The sequence below is a fragment of the Procambarus clarkii genome, chromosome 83 (assembly GCF_040958095.1).
Source record: "Procambarus clarkii isolate CNS0578487 chromosome 83, FALCON_Pclarkii_2.0, whole genome shotgun sequence".
Lineage (NCBI taxonomy): Eukaryota > Metazoa > Arthropoda > Malacostraca > Decapoda > Cambaridae > Procambarus > Procambarus clarkii.
The window spans coordinates 4875020-4896278 of NC_091232.1; the positions used below are offsets into that span (position 1 = coordinate 4875020).

The 21259-nt window shown below is 39.4% G+C and overlaps 2 protein-coding genes across 2 annotated transcripts in view; one reads left to right on the top strand and one right to left on the bottom strand.

The window, feature by feature from the left end:
• Positions 1-12122, bottom strand: part of mor (SWI/SNF- related protein mor) — a 117386-nt gene extending 105264 nt beyond the window's left edge. The window contains exon 1 of the mRNA XM_069316318.1: positions 12074-12122. The gene's annotated coding sequence lies outside the window, so the exon portion shown is untranslated. The remainder of the gene's footprint in view (positions 1-12073) is intronic.
• A 445-nt stretch (positions 12123-12567) lies between these two features.
• On the top strand, positions 12568-19414 carry LOC123768732 (hexosaminidase D). The gene is made up of 2 exons (XM_045759451.2): positions 12568-12705; positions 15010-19414. The coding sequence occupies exon 2, from the start codon at positions 15356-15358 to the stop codon at positions 17213-17215; it is 1860 nt and encodes a 619-aa protein (XP_045615407.2). The 5' UTR covers positions 12568-12705; positions 15010-15355; the 3' UTR covers positions 17216-19414.
• Positions 19415-21259: the final 1845 nt, after the last annotated feature.

Consider the following 21259-nt stretch of genomic DNA (forward strand, 5'->3'; position numbering starts at 1 on the left):
GCGTGTATATATATCCATGCAAAGTGGGTAGCCATAGAAACTTGCATGTAGAATAAAGGCATAAAATGGTATACGAATCGATTTAAACCTCGTGGAAGATAGAACAAATAGGACGCCAGTTACTATTTCCTGGGGAGATAGTTGGGGAAATTTCTGGGGCCAGGGAGGAAATTTAGTTGTGTGGACGAATGGAAACGAGCCCCCACTACCTTGGTGAAGCAGGAGGGGAACGGAGATATAAAATGTAAGGGAAGGGAGGGAGGGAGGGCGTGTGCTGTGGTGCAGGTCACAGTTATTATCCAGTATTGGTGTGTGTGTGAAAGTATTGTGCGTGGGGCAGGAAGCGTCACACTTGGTCATTGCTTCATACATGGATCACGTGTCACTGTCCCTGCTTCACGCTACCCCTCATGCGTTACAATTAGTTCATGTGTCACACCATCCCTGTGTCAGACTTGGGCCTTGCGTCACGCCTCCCCGCCAATCAACAAGGAACGCCGTTACTAGACGCGGATTCCCTGGGAATACCATCAACATCAAGGGGCTGGATGGATGAGAGTCAAGAGGGAAAGTCGAGTGCAAATGTCGCATACTCTAGTCCCCTGGAGTTCTCTCTCCGCCGTGACTCAGAGAAAGTCACCGAACACCGCTCTATAGAGTTAACTGTTTTTAAGAGTTTTGATCCTGACGTCACTTCCGCTAGGGGATGAAATTTCTCATGCTCCCTGTACTGGAAATTTGTTATGGTTAAGGGCAAATGGTAATGGTGGTGTTGTAAACGTAGTGGTTGTGGGGGATTTTAATGCATATGATAGTAGCGGCAGCATTAATAGCATTAATAATTCAAACTGAAATAAATATAAAAAGCTTTTAAATTCAAAGAGGTGGGTGCGCAAATATTTGTGCAAATATTATAATATTATTATTTGTGCAAGAGCACAAATAATACATTACAACAGTACACTCAACTCTCGGAATATAGTGACCATTGGTTAGAAGTTAGATGAAGGGAAGGGAACTATCAGGGGGTAGGCACCAAGCCATTACGACTATATATTACTTGGAAGGGATCAGGAAAAGGATTTAGGATGGGATAAAGAAGGGGGGGGGGATTTGTGCCCAACCATTTGGACGGTTTGGGATTGAACGCCAACCTGCATGAAGCGAGAACGTCGCTCTACCGTCCAATCCAAGTGGATGGGTATGTGTGGGCTTCAGAGAGTTAACGATGGTTTACTAATAGTACGTCAATGTCTCTTCCCGGTGATTTATGCTATATCCTATTTCCCATCTATTTTGTCACTGCTGCTCGCCTCACCTCTTCCCACCACTCCTCCTCACTACACAACACACTGCCACCGACTGATGGGCGAGGGGGCAGTGACTCCAAGGTGACATATACTTCCTCTGACACTTAGTATGCAGGTCTCGTGCGACGCCAATGGCACGGGGTCACCCAGCATTCCTTGATGCTTGCCCACACTGCCTTCCGCCCGCCCACACTGCCAGTCCTTCCGCTCGCCCACACTGCCAGTCCTTCCGCCCGCCCACACTGCCAGTCCTTCCACCCGCCCACACTGCCAGTCCTTCCGCCCGCCCACACTGCCAGTCCTTCCACCCGCCCACACTGCCAGTCCTTCCGCCCGCCCACACTGCCAGTCCTTCCGCCCGCCCACACTGCCAGTCCTTCCACCCGCCCACACTGCCAGTCCTTCCGCCCGCCCACACTGCCAGTCCTTCCGCCCGCCCACACTGCCAGTCCTTCCGCCCGCCCACACTGCCAGCCCACACTACCAGCAAAGCTCTTCCAGCCCTCCCACACTTGCTATATTAGTCACCCAACTGGCCGCCAAATCTGCCCACTTCCCTGACAAGACCAACCACAACTTTGGGCGCCCTCTTCCTCACCTCAGCAACTGAACAGTAACGGAATGAAAATTATTATTTTGATCAGTCACATAATTCAAGCAATTTGTATTCGTGTCCGTTCTTATGTTTGAGCAAATATCTGAAGTAGCAGCAAGTTAAATAGCAATAGTAGTCATTGACCCGTATATTGCAATGTCTGTATAACATTTAGTAATAGTTGAAGCAACAGCAGGGGCTATTAAGACATGACATACTCGTTAATGTAGCAGACAATGCAGACTAGTAAATATAGATTACCTCTCTCGGGACCACAGAGGGTCTTGACCTCAACAATGCTCGCATGTGTGAACTCTCCTAAATAATAGTAATAACAATAATAATAATAATAATAATAATAATAATAATAGCGAATTCACCTAAATGATACAATGCCTGCCACCCATCATAATTATCTTATTTTAACTTTGAGCGAAACTGTATTTTGCTGTTTCCCGTTAAGCTCATTGTTCGACATGTTCCACGAGTCATTACCTTACATACCAATGACTTGTCTGGGTCACCTCTTTCCTTCTCTTATGGCTAGACCTGAACTTCACATCTCCCCATATCTGCCATCTTGATTACCCTAAGAATAGAGCCAGTGAAAAGTAGAGGTGCCATAGGCACAATCACAGAACACTATGAACAGCAGATACAGTCATGTTACACTGTAGTTCGTTACAATGTTAGTCATTTTGTTAATATACACTGTATCCATTTTTGTGCTAATGTTCTTAATTTCTCCACAGACAGTACGTGGTGCTGGTCAACCAAGTCAACCGTGTGGAGCACCTGGCCACTACCACACCCTGTGAGGACCAATTACAGTGTGTGTGGACCAGTCACCCACCACACCGTGCGGACCAACTGGCCACTAGTGTGAGGTCTGAGCCACACACCCTGTGAGGACCAACTCACACCAATTAAGACCTTTTGCCTCATTAACTGGGTTGAGGGAAGCTGCAATGTTCGGCTAACTGAGCAATATTGCACTTTCCCCGGCCTAGCTAGTGATGGTGCGTGCATCGGAAATCAGCTGTACCCCCAGGAGTTACTGATTGTTTAGCTGTCTGATGAGTTACTCATTGTTTAGCTGTCTGATGAGTTACTCATTGTTTAGCTGTCTCACGAGTTACTGATTGTTTAGCTGTCTCACGAGTTACTGATTGTTTAGCTGTCTCACGAGTTACTCATTGTTTAGCTGTCTCACGAGTTACTCATTGTTTAGCTGTCTCACGAGTTACTCATTGTTTAGATGTCTCACGAGTTACTCATTGTTTAGCTGTCACGAGTTACTCATTGTTTAGCTGTCTCACGAGTTACTCATTGTTTAGATGTCTCGTGAGTTACTGATTGTTTAGCTGTCTGATGAGTTACTGATTGTTTAGCTGTCTCACGAGTTACTCATTGTTTAGCTGTCTCACGAGTTACTGATTGTTTAGCTGTCTGATGAGTTACTGATTGTTTAGCTGTCTCAAGAGTTACTCATTGTTTAGCTGTCTCACGAGTTACTGATTGTTTAGCTGTCTGATGAGTTACTGATTGTTTAGCTGTCTCAAGAGTTACTCATTGTTTAGCTGTCTCAAGAGTTACTAATTGTTTAGCTGTCTCACGAGTTACTCATTGTTTAGCTGTCTCAAGAGTTACTCATTGTTTAGCTGTCTCAAGAGTTACTCATTGTTTAGCTGTCTCAAGAGTTACTAATTGTTTAGCTGTCTCAAGAGTTACTAATTGTTTAGCTGTCTCACGAGTTACTCATTGTTTAGCTGTCTCAAGAGTTACTGATTGTTTAGCTGTCTCAAGAGTTACTCATTGTTTAGCTGTCTCAAGAGTTACTGATTGTTTAGCTGTCTCAAAGAGTTACTGATTGTTTAGCTGTCTCAAGAGTTACTGATTGTTTAGCTGTCTCACGAGTTACTCATTGTTTAGCTGTCTCAAGAGTTACTGATTGTTTAGCTGTCTCAAGAGTTACTCATTGTTTAGCTGTCTCACGAGTTACTGATTGTTTAGCTGTCTCAAGAGTTACTGATTGTTTAGCTGTCTCAAGAGTTACTGATTGTTTAGCTGTCTCAAGAGTTACTGATTGTTTAGCTGTCTCAAGAGTTACTGATTGTTTAGCTGTCTCAAGAGTTACTGATTGTTTAGCTGTCTCATGAATTACTGATTGTTTAGCTGTCTCAAGAGTTACTCATTGTTTAGCTGTCTCATGAGTTACTCATTGTTTGGTTGTCTGATGAGTTACTCATTGTTTGGCTATCTTGTGAGTTACTCATTGTTTGGTTGTCTGATGAGTTACTCATTGTTTGGCTATCTTGTGAGTTACTCGTTATTTGGTTGTCTGATGAGTTACTCATTGTTTGGCTATCTTGTGAGTTACTCATTGTTTGGTTGTCTGATGAGTTACTCATTGTTTGGCTATCTTGTGAGTTACTCGTTATTTGGTTGTCTGATGAGTTACTCATTGTTTGGCTATCTTGTGAGTTACTCATTGTTTGGTTGTCTGATGAGTTACTCATTGTTTGGCTATCTTGTGAGTTACTCGTTATTTGGCCTTCTCAGTAACTTCTGATGAAATTACTCACTGTTCAGCTACACGATGCGTTATTGTTCAGCTAACTGATGAGTTAGCGATTGTTCACTTGTGCTTCAGTAGCAGCAAATAGCGCTTCTTGTTTAACTTCCGTCATTAGATGTTCCTGGTTATCTCAAGATAACCTTCCTTGATGAGATGAGAGTTCATTGATGAGTGTCCACTTCGCTAAGGCGAGCCAACTGAATCCTGAAGGCATCAATTTATGGATTTGATGTTTATGTAGTAAACCAGGTGAGGACGAGTGCATTTTTGTGTTTTTACTTCAAATTGCACTAGTCCCGGCCTGCTGTACTTGCATCCAGGCTGCTGATTCTGCTTCCTCCACCCCTTATCTTGAGGTGCTTCCGGGGCTTAGCGTCCCCGCGGCCCGGTCGTCGACCAGGCCTCCCGCAGCTGACCCCTCGTCGTAGCCACGAAATCATCCACCTACAGTGCTGTTCATCATTGCAGTGATGACTACCATGAGAATTCTCCACCGTCACTGCTCTGCAAGCTGTCCTCCTACAACGAACGTCGCTTTTCGCTCGTATGCGTTACCTATAAGGCCATAATTTGTTGGAATAGGAAATGGAAGCGGCTCGCGAAAGTGACGTACTGTCCCGTTTTCTGTTTTGGGTCCTCTGGTAGGTTAGGAGAGGACACCTCTCAGTGACCGTTTTCTTGGCGGTGGGAAACCTTAGGGGGACGGGCTGCACTGCTCTTTGTCTCATCCCTAACTGCGCACTCCATCATCATCACTAACTGCGCACTTCACACAATTACCATCAATACCTAGATCCATTTTGTTTAGTGCATTCGTCACAAATCACTAGCAGTATTTGTCATTCCATGAATGGTGCAGACATAATCTTTGATTATGCCAATTGTCAATTTTAAAAAGCATGCTATTTTATTGTTTGTAAGTTTCAATAAAGGTTTGGAAATTGCTTACTAATTAATCCTTTACCATTGGTGTCAATTGATCATATCAACATTAGCAAGATGACAAAGCACATTTGAAAATGTCAACAGGAAAATCTCCATTAATTTCTGTCTAATTAGGATGAACGTTTCACATGCAGTAACGGGCTAAAATTATCTCGTGTTTTAAAAATATAAAATTTTAGATTTAAGTGGTAATACTTAAAAAAATGGTTTTATAAAAAAATAATAAATGGTTATAAAATATATATTATATTTAATATTATATTTATATTTAAATATAAAAAATGGTTTTAATTATTATGGGAGATATTGAAGAATTATGATGATGAAAGGACAACTGTTCCTTTATATGTTTTGGTACCCGATGGTACGAAACAAATGAATTTCCAGTGTAATTGTTTATACAAAGCCCTCCAAATGTACTCACTAGAAAGGAGACTAGAGATATATCAAATAATATATACGTGGAAGATACTGGAGGGCCAAGTACCAAATCTACTCAGTAAAATAACAACGTACTGGAGTGGACGATATGGAAGAAAATGCAGAATAGAACCAGTGAAGAGCAGAGGTGCCATAGGCACAATCAGAGGTCCGCGATTGTTCAACACCCTCCCAGCGAGCATATGAAATGTTGCCGGAACAACCGTGGACATCTTCAAGAGGAAACTAGATTCTTTCCTGCAAGGAGTGCCGGACCAGCCGGGCTGTGGTGAGTATGTGGGCCTGCGGGCCACTTCAAGCAACAGCCTGGTGGACCAAACTCTCACAAGTCAAGCCTGGCCGGGCTTAGGGAGTAGAAGAACTCCCAGAACCCCATCAACCAGGTAATTGTTTCACTAAATCAATTAGGCGTTGAAAAGTTACAACTTTTCACATTGGTTCATATTAACATGAAAATATTGCTTGAACGTGAATATAGGAGAATTCATAGCTTATACGAATTTCAATATTAATAATAATAAAGTGTTTTCAATGTTTCTAAATAGGACAAAATTCAGTCAAAGAATAAAAAGAGGCACCCTATAGATAAATTATACTTGACTGTCTGATGTTTTGAGATGACAATGTTTCTGGCGAGTTGTTACAATGTTACTTTAATAAACACCTAAATGAAAAGGATATCTTTATCAATCGGGCTGTAATTCACACGTCAGACTGCGAGCAGCAGCGTCTAACAGATCGGTTGACCAGATCACCGACCAAGAAGCCTGGTCACAAACCGGCTTGCAAGACATTGATCTTGGGAACAATTTGAAGGTTGAGTGCTTCTTCCTCCTTAACTTACAACCCTTCTCTTTTATTTTCTATGGAGTGTTGGTCAGATGATTTCATATACACGTTTAGAAACATTAAAACAAACTCGGTTAACGCCAACTATACCATAAGATATCATAAAAATAAGTTTAATAAAAATAAATGAGATACAAGCGGTCATGATAGCTGGGAGAATGTGAGAGATCTATATTAAGGTGAGGTTGGGCAGCGGTCACATCCTCGACATGCCAATGAGCAACACCCCGGGTCGTTTCCCACCTGTCTCCTTGATGCACGCAACGGTCCTCCCCCACCTGTACACGACGCACGCAACGGTCCTCTCCACCTGTACACGACGCACGCAACGGTCCTCCCCACCTGTACACGATGCACGCAACGGTCCTCTCCACCTGTACACGACGCACGCAACGGTCCTCCCCACCTGTACACGACGCACGCAACGGTCCTCCCCCACCTGTACACGACGCACGCAACGGTCCTCCCCACCTGTACACGATGCACGCAACGGTCCTCCCCCACCTGTACACGACGCACGCAACGGTCCTCCCCACCTGTACACGATGCACGCAACGGTCCTCCCCCACCTGTACACGACGCACGCAACGGTCCTCCCCACCTGTACACGACGCACGCAACGGTCCTCCCCACCTGTACACGACGCACGCAACGGTCCTCCCCACCTGTACACGACGCACGCAGCGATCCTCTCCACCTGTACACGACGCACGCAACGGTCCTCTCCACCTGTACACGACGCACGCAACGGTCCTCCCCACCTGTACATGACGCACGCAACGGTCCTCCCCACCTGTACACGACGCACGCAACGGTCCTCCCCCACCTGTACACGACGCACGCAACGGTCCTCTCCACCTGTACATGACGCACGCAACGGTCCTCCCCACCTGTACACGACGCACGCAACGGTCCTCCCCCACCTGTACACGACGCACGCAACGGTCCTCCCCACCTGTACACGATGCACGCAACTTCCCAGGTTATCGCACGCCTGCCACTCAGGTCTTGTTGGCGCCAACGTTGGTGTTATCGGTGAGGAAAGATGGTTTTCTGGATTGGCGTTTTGCTCACGTTATCTTATTTGCCGATTGTATTTGAATATCTTTTGTCCTCGGCGATTATATTTGAGAATATTTGACAATTACCGAATATGTTTGAGCATACTCTGAATAATGTAACCATATCACATTGATGGGAATTCCCATCGACTAGAGAGTAAGTGAATTAAACTGCTGAGTAATTAAGGTAAGGTAATCATCAGGGGAAAGCGCCAAGCCATTACGACTATATAGCACTTGGAAGGGGTCATTGTAATGATTTGGGATGGGACGGGGGTGAAAGGAATGGTGCCCAACCACTTGGGCGGTCGGGGATTGAACGCCGACCTGCATGAAGCGAGACCGTCGCTCTACCGTCCAGCCCAATCGGTTGGTACTGAGTAATTAAACAACCATAAATTTCTAGGGTCCCGGGTTCGATTCTAGGGAGGGACGGAAATGGTTGGGCACGTTTCTTTTTGCCTAATGCCACACATGGTATACCAATTTCCATGCCCCAGTGGAGGTTGTGACCTTCAGTCTACCTATATTGGTATGACCACCACAAAGCTCTCGAGAAGACTGACCTGCCTGAGGGGCCTGGCAGCTGAGTGGACAGCGCTCGGGGTTCGTAGTCCTGAGGTTCAGGGTTCGATCCCCGGTGGAGGCGGAAACAAATGGGCAGTTTCTTTCACCCTAATGCCCCTGTTCATCTAGCAGTAAATAGGTACCTGGGAGTTAGACAGCTGCTACGGGCTGCTTCCTGAGAGTGTGTAACAAAAAGGAGGGCTGGTCGAGGACTGGGCCGCGGTGACGCTAAGCCCCGAAATCATCTCAAGATAACCTCAAGATAACCCTCCCTATAAGCCACATGCAGTAATGGACATAACACGACACAAAGAACCTGATAGTAGGCAATACAAAAATCCTGTAAGGTATACTTGATGGATTAAAAGACCCACCTTTAAATATACAGAATAACGACTTAGCTTCCTTGCCAACACTCGGACCCAGACCTCATAGAACATCACCGGATAATGACATCTCTTGCGAGGTCTCTACCCACCGGAGCTTTCCCCCAATGCCTTACCCAATGTTTAATTGACCCTACACCCCCTTTCCTTATTTTGACTGGCCCTTCCTCCTTTCCCTATGTTTAATTCTCCCCCTCCCCCCATATCCAATGAATTTGGATAGAGGGGATGTTTTACCATAAATTTTGATAACTTGATTGCTCTTCTTAATATTGATACTATGAAAATGGTTATAATCATAGAAGGTTTACACTATAAGATTAATAACGACAGCAATGCGGTCATATTTAACTAAATATGTTTAAAGGATGCGTGCGTGCCAAATACACACACGCACAGATATATATATATATATTACATTCTACCCACTTCAAGATCCGGAACCAGCACAGAAGCAAGAAGATAAAACATGCAATATACACACTGATTCGTGTTCTGTTTCTTCCCATTGATTTGTGTCCCGTCACCTCACCCAAAAACCATTTGTGTCCTATCACCTTACCCAAAAACGAATATAAGCACAATCTGAGTATGTAAAATTTGCACGGGAGACATCTCCCGTCACGCAGGGTGCAGTCGCACCTCCGCAGATCTCCCGTATCATCTATTGATACTGGTAATGGCTCAAATGGGCCACCACTTACGGGCTATTCATGCCCGTGCCACCTTTTGGGTGGCTTAATCTTCATCAATCAATCATCATGTAAAATTGCAAGTTACAGCCCCACTCCTGTGCCAGGTAAGTCCTCTATGGGCTCACCATAGCCGGTGCTACTTGGAACTTTTTGTTCCCAGTAGCTGAATCAATAACAACAACAACATTTAAAATTATTTTTGAAAATGTAAGAAGTGTCTTGCGAAACGCTTCAAGGCATCAAACCATAAATAAAGTGTGAAAATGAACTTTGGAGAGTTAATTTTTCAACTACCCCAGACAGTGAAAAAACATAAGAAATATTGAGAAGATTCGTGTTAGAATCATTAATCTTACCCTTTCGGTCATATTCAACATTATATATATATATATATATATATATATATATATATATATATATATATATATATATATATATATATATATATATATATATTATATATATATATCATTAATCTTACCCTTTCGGTCATATTCAACATTATATATATATTATATATAAACCCAATTACCCGCAGGCCACAGAGTGCAGGTGGGCAGAGTATACAAATCCTTGTTGGCATCCAGATAAAAAAAAAAATGCAAAAATTTAGGACTAATTAAATTAACATAAGGTTATTAAATTCAGCTGCCCAAGGCATTAGATCAGCCAAGAGAAACTATGAAAGAAAACTTTCTCAAAACATTAAGAAAGATTCTGTCAAGACAAAAAACTCAGTAGGACGTTTAAAAGATGAGATAAACAGAGTTATAACTGATGATAAAATGCACACAACAGTCGCAAGGAACACTTTACATCCGTGTTCACACTAGAAAGATTAAACGACATCCCCACACCCACACACGTTTGAAGCAGAGGAAGAGAATGAATTAAAGAGATATTCCCATAACGTGCGAAACAATCAGGGAACATTTATAAATTAAAGGAATCTAAAGCCCCAGGTGTGGATGGAATACAAACCAAAATCGTAAAGGCACTGGCCAAAGAACTATGTCAATCACTGAAACTCCAATTCAAAAAAATCTCTGAACCAAGGGAAAGTTCCCCAACAGAAAACTACCAACAATCAGCCTTAGCCTCACATATCTTCAAGCTCATAAAGAGAATCCTAAGGAAGGTAATCATTCACCATCTCACAGCGCACAATCCAGTAAAATCAACACAACATTGTTTTCATACAAATACATCCTGCCTTACTAACCATCTCACATATTTGGAGACGTTGTTCATATATTCAGACAAAGGACTTCCAGTAGACATAGTATTATACACGAACTTCTCTAAAGCTTTGGAAAAGAGTACTATATGAAACTCTGGCAAGGAAATTACAAGCACATGGAATAAATGTAAAATACTAGTATGGATAATAAATAAATAAAAATAAAATAATTTATAGATCGTCCTAAATTGAAATGAATGAGTGAAAATGTGGCTGAGTTTGGTACTTTGATTCACACTGTGAAATATCTCATATAGAATAGGGTAGCAACACACTGCTGTGTATACCTAATTTTGTTGAATTGAATTGAAATAAGTTTATTGAGGTAAAATACACACAAAGGGATGAGGTAGCTCAAGCTATTCTCACCCCGTTCAGTACATCGTGTTAATACATACATATAAACACATCACAAACAATAAACATATTACCAAACATTGAGAGATAAACATCTACATTTCCTTAATTTTGTTAATAATTATAAAACAAAGTACCGCAAGGTTCTATCTGGCCAGCCTTTTTGTCTTCACATCAGTGCCGTAGATAATAATATTGCAAACGACATCATCAGATTTGCAAAAACTAAGACCTATGGTAAAGTAGGCAGCCAAGACGATTCTGAGTTCTAGATAAACTTCACAAATGGTAAGATGTCTGGTAAATGATTTTCAATATTGAAAAAATGCAAGACTTTGCATGTAAATAATTATCAAAAGAAGGCATGCACCAAGCCGACCTTGCATGTAAGGCAAAACAATGCACATCACAACTATCATATCAACAACGCTACAATATAGCAGATTGATGAAACAAAGAACCTAAGAGTTTTGATTCACCAGACAATGAAAGCTGTACAGGCATAGTTGCACGAACCTTTGACTTCAAGGAAAAGAAAGTGGTTATTCAACTGTACTGTATTCAATTCTGGGACACCCAATGTTGTATCTTGCGAATGCACCAGATTTGACTACTTGGATTAGAGTAGTCTAAGTCTCCATGCTTGGACTGCTGTATCCGAGCATGGATACCTCACCCTCAAGAGGACATATCTGCAGTGAAGAAAGCACAACAGAGAGGACAAAAATAATCTCGGAACTAAGTCAACTCTCATACCAAGAACGGTTGAGGACCACAGGACTGACAACACTGGTAGACATGACAGAGATGATTTCATCACGAAATAAAATACTGAACAAGTTCAAGGATATTAATCCAGGCTGCTTCTTTAACAGGTCAAAGGTAACACAAACAAGGGGCAACAGCTTCAAGCTCAACAAGCCACTAAGAAAACAGGAGATGCTTTTCACATATAGGGTTATAAATTCATGTTGTTGTTGTCTGGTTAGAGGCTACAACAGCTACAACGCAGGGCCATATGTACCCCGTCAATGCATAGAACTGCTTACCTGCCGAAGCCGTAAATTCAAGCTGAAAAAGTCCTCAGGAACATTAGGGGATCTTCGCCAAGCCGCCGACTTCGTGTCTTCATCGAGATCACCTGAGAAATGGTCGCCGTCAGGTAAACGACTATCCATATTAATTATTTATTAACTATATTGATATAATTTGAATGTTGACACCAAAAATGTAACCCAAAAAATATCATGCACATTTTATGAAAATATAAATAAAATAAATCACAATCTACCCTAATTATAGGCCAATATATAGCACTTAACTCTCGATTTGCCTTCAATCACAATTCAATTTCTTTCTTTATTATGCACCCGATACTCATCCCGTGGGCGGTGGTGTAAAGGATTACAGAGGCACATAATCGGTTCAGGAACTGAACCCTCTAGTTCGTTTAGCTAAGCAAATAACAATCTTTTGACGCTAGTTACAAAATTATTAATGTTACATACACTATGTACACACTCATACATACGAACCGTAGGCCGCCTCGCTGCTCTCTGCCTCTCTCTAGTACGAGGATACGTGGAGGGTGTCGTCTGCTGCTGCTGCCTCTGCTCCCTCTTGACCTCACACTAATAGTTTCTGTGGCGTTATCAGCCTCCGTACCTTCCCCTCGCTGCTGGTGAGTAGTGATCTGGGGCTCCCTCTCTACTAGGGTTATCTCGCCGTGTATTATATGTAGAGATATGGGAGGTAAATCTCGTCTAGGGCTCGGGAATGGTTGAGAGTAATAAGTTGTGGCCTCCGTGATGAACAGTTATGTGAAAGCATGAATTTTGTCTGCTGTTTGCAGGTGTTTTATATCATTATTGTATAGATTTTGAAGTATTTTGTATAGAGTACATAATTGCATCTGTTTCGAGAAAATTTGTTGACATCATTAATAATTCACAATATAATAATTCATTTTGTTCGGGGACAGGCAGCCTCTGTATGTACAGTATATGTTAGGCTTATATCATGGTCCTGCCCAAGGTGGAACTACTGACCTTGCCCAGTTTGAAACCCCATAACAGTTGACTAAACTCCCAGGTACCTAGGTACTGCTATGTGAACATTGGCATTAGGTGGAAGGAAACGTGCCCAACATGCCTGGGAATTGAACCCGGGATCCTCGATTGTGAGTCGAGAACGAACAAAACTTTACCACGAAATCCTAGCCAGATTGTCAGGAAACCATGTTTACCTGAGTTTATCTGAGAGCTACTAACACTAGTGGCCTCGACGAGAACAGGAAGCCGGTGACTTATCGAAGGTCTCCCATTTGCTTAAAAACACATGGATAGTACTGTATTCTCTTTTGATGCAAAGGTTTGTGTGAAAAATGTAACAAAGGTTTGAGTGGCAGGATAAACTATTGTACTTCATAGCCTTTATTATAGTGGATGTGAGGCTGTTTGCTCCGGTTACAAGACAAATAAATTTTTTTACAAGACTCATAGAGACAACTAACCAAACTTGGAGCAAAGTCGCCAGTCTCTGGACACTTTTATAAAAGTTATTAGTGTTCTCTCTTGAGTAAAAAAATCATACAGTAATTTGTTTATAAAAATACAGTACAGATGATTAGATTTCAGTAGGTTCATTATTTGTATATTTATTTTATAAAGTCACTAATTGTGCATAGCAATTAGTGCTGTAATCGTACATATACCCTATGTAATATTTTACATAAATAGATTGCCTTTATTACCGTATTTGACAGTGGAACTGTCATTATTTGGATCCCTGTTTTTGTGATTCTCAGATTATCCGGACAGGAATTTCTGGTTCTCTATCCACATTAACTAGAGCATGTCTAGAACTAATGATAGCTAGTGTCTTTTGTTGAATTCTCTGCATCAGACACATTTTTATTCCATATAATACAACAAGTGTGCATTCCCATTTAAACAACATCACAGGCAGTATTGCCACATTTCTGCTAAAATAAATACTGAAAATAACAAAGTTGCCAGAAAATAATTCTCGCTAACTTTTATTCGATTGCAGTACTGTACTGTATCCTGATTTCAGTTATTTAGTCATGAAGAGGTACCAGTTGGTCCATATAATCCAGGTCACACATTATTATTATTATTCTTACACAGAGAAATCACATTATTGTTTTGTGATATATCACTGAGAAAATCCACAGGAGCCGTGACAAGGATTCGAACCTATGCACTGGCTGTTCCCAGATGCACTCTCTAGTCAACCACACCACGAAATGATAAAAAAAGTGCAGTAGTACCCTAAGTTGCAATTCTTTTGACTATGTCGTGGTGTAGTCGAATAGAGCGTGCATCTGGGAACACTCGGTGCATAGGTTTGAATCCTCATCACGGCTCCTATTATTATTCTTACTGTATTACTATTATTATTACTGTACTGACCAAATATTTGCTTGTTATTTTGTGCAGTGCATCAAAGGTGTTTGTACTGCTGGACCAATGCAGCATACATTTTGCATACATTTGTCTTGTGGGTCACGTATCTTTATCACCTCTGCCCCCACCCCCCTGTTTTTTCAGATTGCATCTGCAATGCACTCTATGCATCTGCTTTTAAATTAAGAGTTCATATATAGTATAGAGTAATGTATAGTACCATTAAGTTAAGTGCTATTTAAAAATATAGCATATTAACACTTAATTTACAAACTAAAATGACATTCAATTTAATGATCAATATGTATAAGGATTGACATTCTGCAGGGCGATTTGTCCTGGTATATTAAGTGAGCCCTCTCGGAGGACAATACATCCCAGGACGCAAGGCAGGGAAAACTAGATGATGGTCTTTGATAAAGCTACATAATTACTGTACTTAAAATCAAAGTGTTTAGCTGAAACTTGCTTTAAATCAATTGTGGTATATTACATACTTGTTTGTGCCTTTCTGTAAGGTTTGTTGAATGAGGCATTAATTAAATGTTTCTTTTCAGATCATTGGGAGTTGTAAGATAGATCATTCTGAGTGCATCAGAAGGTCCCTGTCTACTAATCTATACTGTAATTGCAATGAGTATGAAGAAAAAATGATATAATACTGTAGTTTTGACAAATAAGTATATTTTTATAGTACAGTATAAAAACTAGTTTTAGTTTTAGAACAAAGAAGTTTAAATATAAACAAATTTTAAGTGCTAGATGCTTCTTAGTGCTGAATGTATATTTATTAGGATCTGCGTGTATATACACTCGGCTTTTATCTTGTAATTAATGTAAGAATACATGGTAGTTTATTTACTTTTACATTTTTTATTTTGTTTACAATCAGTAGTATTGTAAATGATTGCCCTAAAAATGTTTCCAAGAAGAAATGCAAGATTATTGTCTATTGTTGGGTTTACCCTCTTAATTGCACTTATGCTATATAAAATTTCGGGCCCCCTAGATGGGCCAAAGAATTTGGAGTTAGAGCATGGAACTGAAAGAGCACAGATGAAAGCTGTCCATAATGAATTGCCTGGTCTTCTTACTCAGAGCCCAGAGCATCTTAAGAAACAGAAGGAGTATGAGAGCAGAATTATGGCTAATATCCAAAAAATGACTGCCCATAAAGAACTCAAGCGTAAGATGGATCATGACCCGGTGGGTATTATCTTGCACAAAAAACCAAGCCTTTTGGAGGGATTAGGAAGAGTTCGTGATTTAGAAGACCAGGACATAGCCGTACGGAAAAGTGTTGTGATGGAGAATCAGCTAAGACACAAAATTGTACACCTAGATTTAAAAGGGGCACCACCTAAAATTGAGTATCTTAAGAAGCTATTTCCACTTTTGCATACATTTGGTGCCACAGGACTGCTTTTGGAATATGAAGACATGTTTCCATACTGGGGCAAGCTTGAATTTTTATCAGCAGACAATGCTTATGCCAAAGGTGACATTGCAGATATTATGGAAATTGCCAAGAAAAATAGTCTGGAAATCATCCCTCTTGTACAGACCTTTGGTCACATGGAACATGTACTAAAGGGTAAAGAATTTGCAGAACTTCGTGAAGTGCCAAACTATCCTCAAGTCATTTGCCCAACAAACAATAAAACATTACCTCTTATTAAAATGATGATTGATCAGATTCTAGAGATGCACCCAGGAATTGATTGGTTACACATTGGTTCAGATGAGGTGTATAACCTTGGAGAATGTACCAGGTGCCAACAATACCTTCTCCATCAACAGTTTGGGAAAAACGATTTATTTCTACATCATGTGAAAAAAGTTGCCAAATATGTCAAAGAAAATTATGATATACAGCCTATAATGTGGGATGATGAGTTCCGAAAAATTCCTCTGAGGGCTATTCAGGACTCTCAAGTTGGACAGTTGTTGGAAATCATGGTATGGAAGTATAGTGCTGGTATTATGGTTGATCTTCGATCAGATATTTGGGAAAAATATTCAACGGTGTTCAATGGTATATGGATTGCAAGTGCTTTCAAGGGTGCTGCCAATCCTGAAAGTTACATGACAAATATCAATGATCGTCTTAGTAACCATAAAGAATGGATGGAAATATTTGATATGTATAAAAGTACCATTCCTTTCCGAGGCATTGTATTAACAGGATGGCAAAGATTTGATCATTTTGCAGTGTTATGTGAACTTTTTCCCCAGGCTATTCCTTCATTGGCAGTAAACTTAATGTATATCTCTGAAAGGAAAGCAGACCATGGTGCCTTGGCCAGAGTTGGAGATGTTCTCAAATGTAACTCATTTATCAACTTAGACCTACAGTATATGGAATATCCTAACAAGTGTGACTTTCCAGGTAGCGCAGTATATGAAGTATCACAGAAGCTTTTTATTTTGAAAAGAGACATTGACACCATGATGAATAATCCTCATGTAACTGGATGGGTAACAAATTATAATATAGAGCATAACTTTGCTAGCCCCCAGCATGTTGAACAAGGACTTCAGGATCTCTCCATGCTCTTGTTTGACTTTACTAAATTAATGACTGATGCAGAAACTGCCTTGGCAGATGTATATGATGAGTACACTGTCAAAGAATGGATTTATTTGAATGTGAAACCAACTCATGACAAACTACAAAAATTGTATACATCTAGCACCAAACTTCAAGAAAAGAAATACTGGCCCAGAAGACCTCTTGAAGCTGAGCAAATCAAGGAACTATAACTTGAGAGTTTAGATGAGTATCATTCTGTAAATCATGCATAATTCTTTTGTGATTTGTATAAATCATTAATTTAGTGACATTAAACTTATTAGATTTAGTTGATCTCATCATTGTGATATTTGATTTAATGTTTTAGCAGACTGCAACCATTTACAGGTTGTTATTGTATACAGCACTGTATATTTTTTATGCTGTTAGACCTAGACATTTATTGAGCTGGATAGCTACTTTGTCTTAATCTTCAGTCTTTGTTTCTTATTTGGGGGGAAAGACATGATAAATTTAGAAACATTTGTTCCACCAATAACCCCCCATTGTTGTTGTTAAAGATTCGCTACCTGGAACAAAAAGTTCAAGTAACACGGGCTATGGCGAGCAACCCAATTAATGGTATCATAAACTTGTATCAATTATTTATTATGATTGCGTTAATATTTTGATCACAGTGTGTGTTGATATTTTGATCACAGTATGAAAGCATTTTCAATTTGCAAGGTTCACTGCTCTGTAAATAAAGGTCCATGGATCACTGCACTCTATGTATATAGGTGCATGGGAGACTGTATTAATTACATAGATTATGACTATATTATCATGTACATTCAGTATGAAAGTGTGTGTGATATTTATTGACTTTCTGTGCAGAGATACCAACTACTAGGTTCTGCATACTGGAAATAACTGTCTAACCTAATACAGGGTACTGTATTCATGTATTAGCCTAAGAACACAAGAAAGTAATGCATTGTTATGGCAGTGTTAGCTGGTAATGTTGTGGTGGCAGTAATTTGGATAACTTTGATGGCCATCTAAAGGGGCAGAACATACTGCTAACCTAGTGAGATAATGTTTCTTGATACCTTGTTTCCTTGATACAGTACCTGTTCTTGAGGGGTGGTTTTATCTACGAGTTTCTCCAGACATTTAAAATACATGTTAAGTATTAAACATACTCTTTGAATAAATACAACAAATATTTGTTGACATTTATATTATTGTTCAGCAGATAATCTGAGAAACTCACTTGCACTGTGAAACAAGAATATTGTACTGTATATGGAAAGAATGATGACTTTCTTTGACAAGCAGAAGCATTAAAGTACAAACAAGGGAAAAATAGGTAAGTAAGATAAGGAAACAGTACTGTGCAGCATCCACTGAAAGGATGAGATTTAAAAAAAATAGATTTTTATTGCAAGCTGCATGAGCAGCTAAATAGAGTGACCATACCCAAAGAAAATTACCTTGTTCCATTATTTGATAAGCATAAAATTGTAAATGGGTTCTGTTTTATTGGAAGCATATGTACCAATAAGCAGATACTCATTAGTCGAAGGAAATGTCAATATTATGGTGCTCTTAATTTCACTAGAGTGCAGGAATTTTTACACTATGGTTGATTGTGTCAAAATTGTTGTGCATTAAATGTGAGGAAAGTTGGAGAAAATAACCATTAGTGGTGGGAAATGGGTACCCCATTTGCCTTCCCTCATGGTAGTGCTTCCGTGAGCAACCAAGGCCAACTGGTCTGCTACATACCTAATGAAATGGATTTCAATGAATCTAGTCAAATATAACCTTAATAAACCAGAGTTCTCATATTACACAAATTTCTAGTGTGCTTACACTATCCAGTGATAAATATTGTTCAGTTAAACTTGCTTAAATTTAAAACAGTTTAAATTTTAAACCTTGTACAAGATATAAATAGTAGCCACTGCTTCTTCATCTCATTCTTAAATAATTAATGGTTTAATCAATATGGCATTAAATTACAGTGTAATGTAATTTTTGCATTGAATTATATTTTCTATGCAATGAATAAAAAGAATATATGGAGTGCAAATATTCACAAATTAATAGTGTTTTATGGGTTGATTCAGATTACAAAGCAAAAAAATTATCATTCACTGTGCAAATTTTAATGGCCACTTTGTAACTTTACAAACTTTTTTTTCTGTAAGCTCATATTTAATTTGTACAAAAGCAATATTGTGGGGTTTCAGTTACAGTGCTAAAACTTGCATGTTCTATGAATTAACAAATCCAAGATATGTAGTACTGTAGTATCACATATGTAAAATGTTGTTATTCTTTATAATAAAGAATATTATTCATGCTCAATACTTACTGTTGCAAAATTAAAGAATGTAAATAAACATAAGGTAATAAAGTAAATTTGTCAAGATGAAAATGAACCTTGTATGATTAGTACACTATTCAGCCTTTGTAGCTGTTGCCCAGTCAAAGTGCAAAGCATATAACATCTGAGCTCTTATGTGGTCATTTGTATGATCATCCAAATCCTTAATTTAATAATAAAGTGTACAAATGTTTGTGTGATAATAGTTTTTGTGCTGAGTAGACTGAGAATATCTTTCATTATGGAATGATTTTACAGTTCCTGGCTATGGTTTCCATAGCCAGGGACAGGAAGCCTGTTAGACTTATCAAGGTCGCCCTAAGCCACTGATAGGTAAGTACCCAATTACTCATTTATTGCTAGATGAACAGTTGCATCAGGGGAAAGGAAAGGTTGCCCAAATGCTACCTGTTGTGCCGTGGAAATTGAACCTAGGACCTTGACCATGTTAAGGTTATTTTGTGAGTTTACCACAGGATAGTTTTAAAAGATTTATCATAGGAGACCTGGAATCTCATTTATTTATTAAGTTTTATTCGATATTGTACTGCAACTCAAAAATTATATTGGATGGTATGTGTATTCACCTAGTTGTGCTTGCAGGGGTTGAGCTCGGCTCTTTCAGCCTGCCTCTTAACTGTCAATCAATCAACCGATTTGTTTTTCCCCACACATTTGGTGTATTTGTTGCATAGCTTTTCAGATAGGGTAATATAGCCATCATCAAGGTTTATACATGGTAGAAATGGGCAAAAAATTTGTCCAACTTTGGTAATTCATTTTGGCATTTTCATTATCAGGTTTGTATTTCTACTTTTTTACCTCTAATAATTAGGATGTTTGTATAATACTAGTACTATTCAGTACAGCATAGCTACTTAAATTAATATTTTTGTAATATTGTGTAAATTTTATATTTACACGGGCTTTTGTGCTTTTTCCTGGTACTTTATTTACTTTACCTCTTCAGTTTTTTTATTTACAACAGTTAAGATGGATTTACTTAATAAAATATTTTAATACCTCAATGATCAGGTGTGAGGGAAGGTTGAGCTGTCCTGAACTCTTCTAGTTATTACCAAAACATCAATTTCATTTCTTTGATGTGTGGGTTGGATTGTTTCTTCAGTCAGATCATTGTGACTTACTCTTCGGCATAACAGCTTACAAAATTAAGCAAGCAGGCGACAGTGGTCTCCTGAAACATCATCAGTTTCATTTATTTTTATATGTAGTGGTTGAGTTATATAAAGACCGTTTTACTGTTCATACACTCGATAGTTAATATCACAAAGTATATTCATCTTGTGTAATAATAATTTATTTACAAGAATTTACATCAGTTGTGACTTGTGTAATTGCATAAGCAGTATGCTTAGATTTAATAAACTACCGGTAATTGATTGATTGATTGTAGTGTGTTAATATTTACAACTTGGTAATGTAATAACATGCAGATATTCTGGTACAATACTATACACTATATAGGATCTGAAAATGCCTAAAATTTGCAAATGGTTTTAGACAACCATTTTGAATACTCAACTGCGCTAATTGGTTTACTGATGGAATATATGGTAAAATGTATATTTGCTTCTCTAATACAGGTACTTGCTTCTCATCTAAAAAATGTATAGTAATAAATAATTTGTAATATTTTTATGCATTTTTTTTATAAATTTTAATTATTTATTTGTTTGCTTGCTTGTGATTTTTCTATCCTTGTACAATATATTTGTGTATTTTTTTTTTTTTATTTATATATACAAGAGTTGTTACATTCTTGTACAGCCACTAGTACGCGTAGCGTTTCTGGCAGATCCCTGGAATATAATCCCTGCCGCGAAGAATCGTTTTTACAACCAAATACACATTTTACTGTTGAGTTAAACAGAGGCTA